The 11175-nt window shown below is 42.4% G+C and overlaps 1 protein-coding gene across 1 annotated transcript in view; it reads left to right on the forward strand.

The window, feature by feature from the left end:
* The window catches only part of Eaf1 (ELL associated factor 1), a 13396-nt gene extending 11922 nt beyond the window's left edge, over positions 1-1474 (forward strand). The window contains exon 6 of the mRNA XM_005085229.4: positions 968-1474. Within this exon, the coding sequence (XP_005085286.1) occupies positions 968-1014 (47 nt within the window). The 3' untranslated portion in view covers positions 1015-1474. The remainder of the gene's footprint in view (positions 1-967) is intronic.
* Positions 1475-11175: the final 9701 nt, after the last annotated feature.

The raw sequence follows: 11175 nt of genomic DNA on the forward strand, positions 1-11175 counted from the left end.
GCGGGGTTGAGTTTGTGGCCTTCCTGCCCCAGCCTCCTTAGTGCTGGGGCTATAGGCATGAGCCACCACACCTGACTCTACTTAATGTTTTCTAAGACAGTTTCATGAAACCGCAGAGATGACTTAGGGGTTAAGAGCACTTGTTGCAGATGACCTGGGTTCAATTCCTAGCACACACGTGGCAGCTCACAACCACCTATAACTCCAGTTCCAGGACATCCAATGCCCTCTTTTGACCTCCGAGGGTGCCAGGCACCCACATGGTGTATAAACATGCATGTAGACCAAACGCTCATATACATAAAATAAACAATTATAAAGCAGCTTAATGTGAATGAGTCTGCCAAGTGCTGTATGTTATTTCTATTTTCTTAGCACATTTAAGACTGTCTTGCTGCTCCTCCTCAGTATTTAAAAGCAGCACCATATTGTGCTTTGTAATGCTAAAAGTAGTGTTTCTCTCAAAACGTCGGGGACTGCACCAGCCTCTTCAGTGAGCCAGGTTGGTTTTCTGCCTGATAGTTGTATTAGCAAAGGTTTTCTGGTTTTCATTTTGTTTCGTTTTTAAATTTTTAAATTAAATTTATTTTTTTAATTTTGTGTATGTGTTTTGCCTGCCTGTATGTGTTATGCCTCATGCATATTCGATGCCTAAGGAGGTCAGAGAGCGCATCAGATCCCCTGGAACTGGAGTTTTAGGTGGTTGTGAGACACTATTTGGGTGTCGGGAACCTAACCTGGGTCCTCTGCAAGAGCAGCAAGCACTCTTAGCTGTTGAGCATCTCTCCAGCCCCGATTAGGGCGCTTTTAGTGTGATGTGGTAAGTGAGCAGCCAGCCAAAGGAAGTCTTGACATTTCAAGTGAAGGCAGAGTATACGCGCATTGCAGTGCAGAGGGCTTGCTGCAGGTAGGGCAGGGGGAGTCCCTGCCTGCTGTGCTCTCAGCCTCACTTTGTTTTCTTTTGTAGGAAACGATTTGCAGCTAAGTGAGTCTGGCAGTGACAGTGATGACTAGCACCAGGCTTTTGAAATCGGCTTTCTGGTACGCAGACATGCTGCAAGACTCAGCTGCTTCTGCCAGGATTCCACAGCACAGGAGGACGTTGCGAAGCAGAGCCTGTAGGAGGAGTTAAGGCCTGGAAGCATGCAGACACTCAGTCTTTATCTTGGTGGTGGCGGTTGATTTTTCTCACATAATTCTTGAACAATCTCTTGTTTCAGAGTTTAAGTAGATCTATAGGAGAACTAACGGAATTCTGTTTCCACATGGTTAACATTAGTAATGAAAAACTGACCAATGCACCCTGGTCTAGGGCATTCAAAGCCCGTGTCTTCATCAGGCCAGTAATTCAGCAGTCGTCGGTTTGGCCAGGCGATCTGTACCAGTAAAATAAAAGTCTTTGAGGGGTTATGGAAAGAAAGGAGATCCTCAAACTATGTCATAGAAATACGTTAAGATCACTTTACACCATTGACATGAAATGGTAAGGAAGTTTTGTTCTGATCCCAATTTGACAAGACTGTAGAAGAAATAGACCTTGGCAGAGTCTTTGGGTCAATTAGTGTGTGTGGTGTGTGTGGTGTGTGTGTGTGTGTGTGTATGGATATAGATGGATGTGTGTGTCTGTGTGTGTGTGTGATGTGTGGTGTGTGTGTGTGTGTGTGTATGGATGTAGATGGATGTGTGTGTGGTGTGTATGTGTGTGTGTATGGATATAGATGGATGTGTGTGTCTGTGTGTGTGTGGTGTGTGTGTGGTGTGTGTGTGTATGGATATAGATGGATGTGTGTGTCTGTGTGTGTGTATGGATATAGATGGATGTGTGTGTCTGTGTGTGTGTGTGTGGTGTGTGTGTGTGTGTATGGATATAGATGGATGTGTGTGTCTGTGTGTGTGTGTGTGTGATGTGTGGTGTGTGTGTGTGTGTGGATGTAGATGGATGTGTGTGTGGTGTGTATGTGTGTGTATGGATATAGATGGATGTGTGTGTGTGTGTGTGTGTGTGGTGTGTGTGTGTGTGTGTATGGATGTAGATGGATGTGTGTGTCTGTGTCTGTATGCTGGAAATCCAGTAGCTCGGCTCAGTGCAGCTGGGAAAGGGAAGCCCACACAGGGAAAGCCCAGTCACCAGTCACCTGTCCCTGGTGCAGGCTTGCTCGCTGCTTCTCCTTTGAATTACATCTGCTGGCATCAGATTTTTCTGCATGGAACTTTGTGTCAGATTCCAGAAGACAAACGCATTGCTGGTGTTCAGCTTGGATTCAGACTCGGGCGATTCCTGTGTATGTGAGGCAGAGTGAGCAGGGCAAAGCAGCGGCTGCCATGCTGACACAGCCTCGGCTCTTAGGAGGCTTTTGGGTTCGTGTGGACCTGTCCCTAGGTGTTAGCAGAGGTCAGGAATCAAAGGGGGATGCAGTGAAGAAACCTCTGAGCAGATGAGCCTGGAGAAAGCCTCCACAGACGAGAGTGAATCCAGAATGGAGTTCTGCAGTGTGGAACATTCTTCACGAGCTCTGTTTATGCTTCTATGCCACTGTTTGTGCCTGACTCCCAGACTGATTGCTATTTACAGAGAAGAATCACAAGATTGCCTTTGTAGTGTGCCGTTTCCAAATGACTGTTCTTGCTGGAACACGGTCACTAGTCAATATTCCACATTGAGGAAGTGTGTGGTGACTTGAACGTCACTGCCCAACTCAGTAGTTAGAAATGAATGTATCCTAGGAAATTCCTGTCTTTGACATTAATAATGCTTTTCTTTCTTGGGTTCCTTCGCTCACATACCCTTTTTTCCTGAGCTAGTGTAGGGAGGTGGTCTGGACCTAGAAAGGAAATAGATGGTCCATGGTGGGGGCTTAGGTTAGAGTTGTATCATATTTGATACAACTATGAGATCCACACAGAGATTAAAGTGAGCAGAGACTGGGCAGAAGCCATTGCCCAGCAGCATATTTACACCAAGTACAGGTGTGGGGTGTGCACTGGGACCCTGTGCTGGGGTCTCAGCCCACTGGGGATCTCCGGTGGTAGGTGGGGACCTCTGTAGCAAACTGATCATTGCTTTATAATTCTTTGGTAATGACAACTCAGGGAAGGTGAAGGTCATGATTGGGTGACTCGAATTGTCACTGGATGTGGGGACTGTATTGTCTCACTGCTCTTACCCTCCTCACACTGGGGCAGGCCAGGAACTTGAACTAAAAATGCCCATTCAAGTGTCCCCAGCCCCGCCCCACTCCTCTCCAAAAGCCTTGGTCTATGTAGACAGAGCTGTGGCGTTGGCACGCTGGCCAGTAACTGTTTTTATAGGAAGTACTTGCACGTGGCACTGGGCTTGGTGAGTTGAGCCTTCTGAGCCCCGGACTCCCGTCACCTGGCCTATCCAACACCACAATCTTCTGTTGCTCCAGGTTGTGCTCTCTGCACAAACCCTTCAGCGGTCCTGTCTCCTTTCCCCACTACAGTAAGAAAGCCAGTTTTGAAAATCCAGAATGTAGCCTCCTGCATGATGGCGACGACGATGACTTCTCAGGGGTAGCCTTGTGCCAACCAAGTGACTTCCTTCCTGTCTCTGTGCCTTTGCCGTCCCCTCTTCTGCACCCACTCAACCTTCTCAGGCGCCATCTTCACCAACTCTTCATTTCTTTCAACCTATGGGGTGTGCCCTGGTGTGCATACAGACTACCTTTCTCCTTCCTGGTCTCTGGTTGGTAAGAGCTCCTCAAAAGCAGGGACTGTCATCACAGAACTAGATATGCACATGCTCCTAGCCTGGAGGGGAGGAGGCTGAGACAGCTAACTAGTTAAAGACTGAGGATAAACATAGGGGAAACATTCCAGGCACTGAGACAATGCTGAAAATACCCTTGCAAGTCCCTACTGAATTCTTAAATTACCTTTTGTTTGCTCTATGCAATGTTGGGAAAACTAATTCTATAGAGAAGCCATGGTAATCCTTTGGAAAATGTTGGGAAAATGCAATACACATAAACCTGGAGATTTGTAATAATGCCACTGGTTAATCTATTTCTGTAGCAGAATAATTTTCTCTATGGGTGGTGTGCTGCAGTAATAGGGAAACTTGAAAATTCCAAAGTCCTTCCCTTTTTTAAGAGTGTGTGTGTGTGTATGTATGTGTGCGTGTGATATTTATTACATTATTTTGAAAGAGAATTAGTCTATTTGTAGAATACATGTATTAACAACAGCCAAAGTGGATCTTTCCACTTGTCAAGGAACATAGACTTTCTAAGACTCAGGCCTTAACCAGTAGCTTGGAAGACCAACTCAAGTGTTAGGAAATGTGTATTTTCGTTGCCTCTTATTTCAGTCTTAGATTCCTTGTCTACTTTAATAATATTGAAAATCTTTTGCCTAAAAATTCATTTTGCTTAATTCTGATGTAGACATGCATGTTTACATTTATATTGTAATCTCTTTCAGATGAATATATTTAAATAAAAATGAAGGTCAGCAATATATTTAATGTCTTCGTGTGCTTTTTTTAAAGCTGAAAATCTATGTAAAATAGGCCTTTGTAAGAATCGTTTAGACTGGGTGGTAGTAGTACATGCTTTAGACCCAGCATTCAGGAGGCAGAAGCATCTCTGTGAGTTCAAGAACAGCCTGATCTACAGAGCGAGTTCCAAGATAGTCTGGGCTACGCAGGGAAACCTGTCTTAAAAAAACAAAACCAAAATAAAAAACAGCAACAACAACAAAAGAATTCTTTTGCTAAAGTCTAATGGATTAGCTTGATTCCTTTTTCAGTTTTGTGGCATGAAGTTCACTTTAGCTTTAAGAAGGTCTAACATTCAAAACTTTGGGTTTAAAGAAGGTATGAGGGTCAGGAGGCTAGAGAGATGGCTCAACCATTAAGGGCACTGGCTGAGGCCAGGCGGTGGTGGCAGACGCCTTTTATCCCACCACTTTGGGAGGCAGAGGCAAATTCCAGGACAGGCTCGAAAGCTACAGAGAAACCCTGTCTCGAAAAAACAAAAAAGACCACTGGCTGTAAGTACTATATTGAATAGATATGTAGAGAGTGGACAGCCTTGTCTTGTTCCTGATTTTAGTGGGATCGCTTTGAGTTTCTTTCCGTTTAATTTGATGTTGGCTCTAACTTGCTGTATATTGCCTTTATTATGTTTAGTTATGTTCCTTATATCTCTGCTCTTTCCAAGACCTTTATCATGAAAGGGTGTTGACTTTTGTCGGAGACTTTTTCAGCTTCTAATGAGAGGATCTCGTTTTGTTTTGTTTTGTTTTCTTTCAGTTTGTTTATATGGTGGATTACATTGACAGATTTTCATATGTTGAACCATCCCTGCATGTCTGGGATGAATTTTTCTGATGTGTTCTTGGATTTGGTTTGCCAGTAGTTTTTTTTTTTCCTAGATTTTTTAAAAATTTGAATTAGAAACAATCTTATTTTACATCCCCTCTTCCTCCCAGGTACCCCACCAACACTCCCCATCCCATCCCCCTTCTGCCCCCCCCCCGGGAGGGTGAGGCCTTCCATGAGGGATCACCAAAGTCTGTCACATCATTTGGGCCAGGCTCCCCAGTGTGTCTAGGCTGAGAGAGTATCCCTCTATGGGGAATGGGCTCCCAAAGTCCATTCATACACTAGGGATAATTCTTTGATTCATCTTTGTGTGTTTTGGGTATCAGGGTAACTAGTCTCATTAAAAGAGTTTGACAGTGTTCCTTGTTTCTATTATGAGGAATAATTTGATTATTAGTGTTAGCTCTTCTTGGAAATTCTGGTAGAATCCTGGCCCTGGGCATTTTGTTGTTGTTGTTGGGAGTCTTAATGACTGCTTGTATTTCCTAAGGAGTTATAGGCCTATTTAAATTGTTTATCTGGTCTTGATTTAATTTTGGTATGTGGTACCTATCCAGAAAATAGTCCATTTCTTTTAGATTTTCTACTTTTGTGGAGTACAAGTTTTTGAAGTACCTCCTAATAATTCTCTGGATTTCCTTAGTGTCTGTTATGTCCTTTTCATTTCTGATTTTGTTAATTTGGATATTCTCTCTCTGCGTTTTGGTTAGTTTGGGTAAGGGTTTGTCTATCTTGTTGATTTTTCTCTAAGAACCAGCTCTTTGTTTCATTGATTCTTTGTGTTGTTTTCTTTGTTTCAAGTTTATTGATTTCAGCCCTGAGTTTGGTTACTCCTGGCGTCTACTCCTCCTGGGTAAGTTTGCTTCTTTTTGTTCTAGAGTTTTCAGGTGTGCTGTCAAGTTGATAGTGTGAGATTTCTCCAAATTCTTTATGTAGGCACTTAGTGCCATGAACTTTCCTCTCACCGATGCTTTCATAGTGTCCCATAAGTTTGGATATATTGTGCATTCATTTTCATTGAAATTTAGGAAGTCTTTAATTTCTTTATTTCTTCCTTGACCCGGTGGCGATTCAGTTGAGTTTTGTTCAATTTCCATGACTTTGTAGGGTTTCTGTAATTTGTGTTATTGTTGTATTTTACCTTTAAGCCATGGTGATCTGATAAGATACAGGGATCCCAATATTTTTGTATCTGTTGAGATTTGCTTTGTGACTGAGTATGTGGTCAGTTTTAGAGAAGGTTCCATGGGGTGCTGAGAAAAAAGTATATTCTTTTATGTTTGGGTGGAATGTTCTATAGATGTCTGTTAACCCCATTTGAATCGTAACATGTTAGTTCCCCGATTTCTCTGTTAAATTTCTGTCTGGCAGACCTGTCCATTGGTGAGAGTGGAGTGTTGAAGTCTCTCACTATTAGTATGTAGTGTTTGATGTGTGATTTAAGCTTTAGTATTGTTTCTTTTACAACCGTGGGCACCCTTGTATTTGGGGCATAGAAATTCAGAACTGAGACTACATCTTGATGGATTTTTTTCCTGTGATGAATATGAAGTGTTCTCCATCTCTTTTGATTAATTTTAGTGTGAAATCTGTTTTGTTAGATACTAGGGTAGCTACATCAGCTTGTTTTCTCAGATCCATGTGATTGGAAAATCTTTTCCCAAGTCTTTACTTTGAGGTAATGTCTGTCTTTGAAGTTGAGGTGAGTTGTGCCTCAGCCTGGTTCTGTCCACAAATGTCTCTTACAGTCTCCCAAACTCAGATGGGGTCACACTGTTGATCCCATACAACACTGACACATTTTGAAACTAGTGGGATTCCAGCATCCTTGGGAGAATAGACATTGCACAAGCCTCATCACCAACTCACCCAGGTGTCTTCAGTGTCCTGTAAGCCTGACTCCATGGGCTGTCTCTTCCCTCATACTCTACCTACCAAATCACATTCACACTGGAACCTTCTAGTGAACAGAACATACGTGTGGATTAAATGATGTCATCTTCCCACAAGAAAAGCTGAAAATTCTTGGATTTTTTTTTTCTTTTTGGTTTTTCGAGACAAGGTTTTTCTATGGCTTTGGAGGCTGTCCTGGAACTCACTCTGTAGACCAGGCTGGCCTCGAACTCACAGAGATCCGCCTGCCTCTGCCTCCCGAGTGCTGGGATTAAAGACATGCGCCACCAACACCCGGCTGAAAATTCTTGGAATTTGATCTTGCTTAAAATACTTTTTAACCTATTGATAGTGTTGGAAGGGTAACAGAGGCCAGATGATTTGAAGAATGACCGTGGTGGTACTTTGTTTATGATCTAACAAAGCTTACCTGAAGATCAGATGCAAAGCTCGCCACAGCCATAGAGGCCAGACAGTGGTGGTACACACCTTTCACCCCAGCAGCCACACTAGTTAGTTAGTGGTGGTGGTGCACGCCTTTACTTCCACCACTAGAGGGGAATATAAGACAGGCACTCAGGGCTCATTCAGAATTCGTACTGCAGTAACGCTGAGGACAGGATCGCCCAGCCTTGGTACAGGTGAGAACTCTCTGGTGGTTGGCTGCTTTGCTTCTCTGATCTTCAGTTTGAACCCCAATACCTGTCTTCGGATTTTTATTATTCGTGTTACATTTGAACACTAACACACACTCCCTGTATCTAAAAGAACAGATTTGAAGCAATGTTTTTCTTTTATTTTGTTTTAAGGCCCTCTGTCTTAGTCAATGAGTAGTAAATTCAGTAAACTATTCTATAGCCAAGCTAATGGCCTTCAAGAGCACAAGTTTTTTTTTTTTTTTTTTTTTTTTTGCTTCCAAAAACCACTTTATTAAAAGAAGAGAAATTATAAAGGACAAGTGAATCAAAGACTATGACCTACATGTTGCTAAATAACATTTTTCTTTTTTCTTTTTGTTTTTCCCAGTTCCTTTCATACTCTTTCCTTTACATGAGTATGGTTATTGATTTTACTATGTGCATTAATTCACTATAAAGAAATTCAGGACCCACACAAGAAACAGGTTCTACTTCAAGGTTCTGAAGTGTTAAATACAGCAACTCAATTCAAAAACTCTTGCCATTCAATCCTTCTTGAACATTTTAGCTCCGGAAAAGCAAGACTAATAGATCACGTGCTGCTAACAGCAATTAAATTGGATCACTTACAGTTCCTGCATGATTACATACCACGCACCAGTGCTCCTTCCTCTGCACTGTTTTCTTCCTTACCTGAGAGGAGGGCTCCCATGCTCCCCAGCTCAGTCAGGACAAGCCTACCACACAGCGCACCCCTTCCCTATACACTTACAAATCAGTCACTTCCAAGGGCAGCATCACAAGAGTCAGTCACCAGTGCTCCTTCAGAGAGAACTCAGCCCTCTGCTAAGGAAACTGAGCCTTATCAAACACTACTAGAATTTTCACGTGGTGACAAGTACCTTTCTTAAACATTCTGCGCCATTCCATTGTAAAGGAAAGTGGGGAAGGTGTTGTGTGTAGTTCACAGCAAATGTAGGCCAAATAGGGGACTTCCAGGAGAGAGCCACAAAGAGAAAAGGCACTTGTGATCCTAAATCGGAGAGTCAGCGATCAAAACTTAGGCCTTCTGCCCCTGGCATAGAATCCCACCTTGGTGGCCTCCTGAGGATGCTGAGCAGTGGCAACCAGGACAGGGAAGGAAAGGCTTTAGTTGTTTCATGTTATTGTTCCAGGAGAGAAGCAGAGCAGAGGCTGGAGGCATGAAGTTGCACTCAGGCATTAGTGGGCTAAGAGAGAGGCTGTCACCCTTGCCATCCAGGTAGAACAGTGGCCACTGCCTAGACCCACTCAGTGAGCTGCAGAGGGACGGGTGTCATGCAGGACTGCAAACTTGTCCATGACCTCAGTGCACTGTGGCAGCCTCATGATGATGCCCTTCGGGTGGAGAACAGGCAGCAGGTGAGGCTGCGTCTGCTTCCGTGAAGACGGCAGGTCCTGGAGTGGTCCTGCTCCTTGGGGAGGTTCACCTTGCTGCCTCCTACTACTTCCTCTGGAACCCACAAGGGAGCTCACGAAACTCCAGTCCCAGGGGGATCCAGCACATTCTTCTGACCTCAGGGGGTGCCAAAGCCTGCCTGCCTGTGGTGCACAGACACAAATGCACAAAAAACGTTTCTGACGGAAGTGTGCATAAAAGTAAAACAAAGTTTGCAGCTTGCAAACCAACTCAATGCTACTTGACAGACGAGAAGCCTCACATAGTTTGCATTTAAATATTACCTCTAGATTTATAGTCTAGCATAAAGAAGTTTTAAAACAAAAAGTCTTAAAACAGATTAACGATAAAATGATCCGGAAGTGTGCACACTTGCCAGTAGTGCTTAAAGTGGAACTGTGGAATGATCTCCAAGGTTTTCATCAGAGAAAGTTGAACCACAAGGAATACATTAATTAAATGCAAGGTTTTGTCAGCCTTAGATACATTTTCATTGTTCTTCTCAATCAGTTTCCTCATTATGCAGTTTATATTAAGACAATAAAAACAAAACCCTTAACATGTGTAACACTTTAATCATCTCTATTTTTTTTTTTAGTCAGAAAATTGTTGCATGGTACAGACCCATGGTTATTTTACGAGGACATAACACTATGTAGAAAATAGAAACAATCAAAATGATTGAGAAATAAAGATCTGAAAACATTTTGGTCAACGCCTATTTAGACATCAAGAATAATCCCTATGAGGAGTTGTGTTGTGCATACATTTAATCCTATCACTCGGGAGGCATAGGTGGCACTTGAGTTCAAGGGCAGACTGACCTACCTAGTAAGACCCTGACAAGCTGATAACAAAAGGTTATTTCAATAAGTAAATAAATCCACATCTAGACACCATTTCATGAGCAGATAACCCAGTGGTATTTGTTGACTTTTTTTTTTAAGCAGAATAAAATTGACAGTGAAAACTCAGAAGAGTTGGGCCTCCAATAAAAGTGAATGTTCTCCTTCCCCAAAGCCAGGAACCATCCTTGTAGTGTTCCCGTGTCATTGTCCTCTTCTCTTGTCTCGCTTCAATGCTTTAACATGGCCTCCAACATCTGATGCTTTGTTAGACTGTAGTGGAGAAGAACTGACAGTGTCTGTGTAGGTACATGCTATTACACCCAGCACAAGGCCTTAACCTGGTGGTAATGGGTTGTATTCTTGTATTGGTTTGGCTCTAGATGTGTTAAACTGCAGAAATATGGCATCCTTCTTTTCAGTCTCATGATACATTTACAAAGTGTGTAAGCCACTGCCCTTTTGGTTAACTATATTTACACATATATTTAATATTTAAATTCAACTAGTGATATTTTGGTTTGTATATTTATCATTTGTATATTTTCCTGTTAAATTCTTTATGGGGGAAACCTACAAAACATTTACTGTACAATGGTTACACTCAGAGTTTGTAGTGAACTGGTCTCCTCAATTAAAACTGACTTTGACTTACGCTGTTACATTAAAAACATACTTCTGTTAAAGTAGTGCAGAGGACACATAGGGTGTTTCAACATTACCTACACGAGAACTAAGGGACTGCTCATTCATCCACTATCTAGAAAAGCCTTGGAGACATGCCTGTCTTTTTACTTTGAAAAATAATGGCACAAGTTTAGGAATGTCATTAAACAAGGCATATGCATGTAATGCAGACCGTTTCAGCACGAAGTTACGGCCTCATCACTTTTGAAATATATATATGCATATACATATATATGTGTATCATATGTGCATGTGTATATGTATATACATACATATACATACACACATATATGTATACACACATGTATTTTTTCCTTTTGTGCAGGT

The sequence above is a fragment of the Mesocricetus auratus genome, unplaced genomic scaffold (assembly GCF_017639785.1).
Source record: "Mesocricetus auratus isolate SY011 unplaced genomic scaffold, BCM_Maur_2.0 Super-Scaffold_100006, whole genome shotgun sequence".
Classification (NCBI taxonomy): Eukaryota; Metazoa; Chordata; class Mammalia; order Rodentia; family Cricetidae; genus Mesocricetus; species Mesocricetus auratus.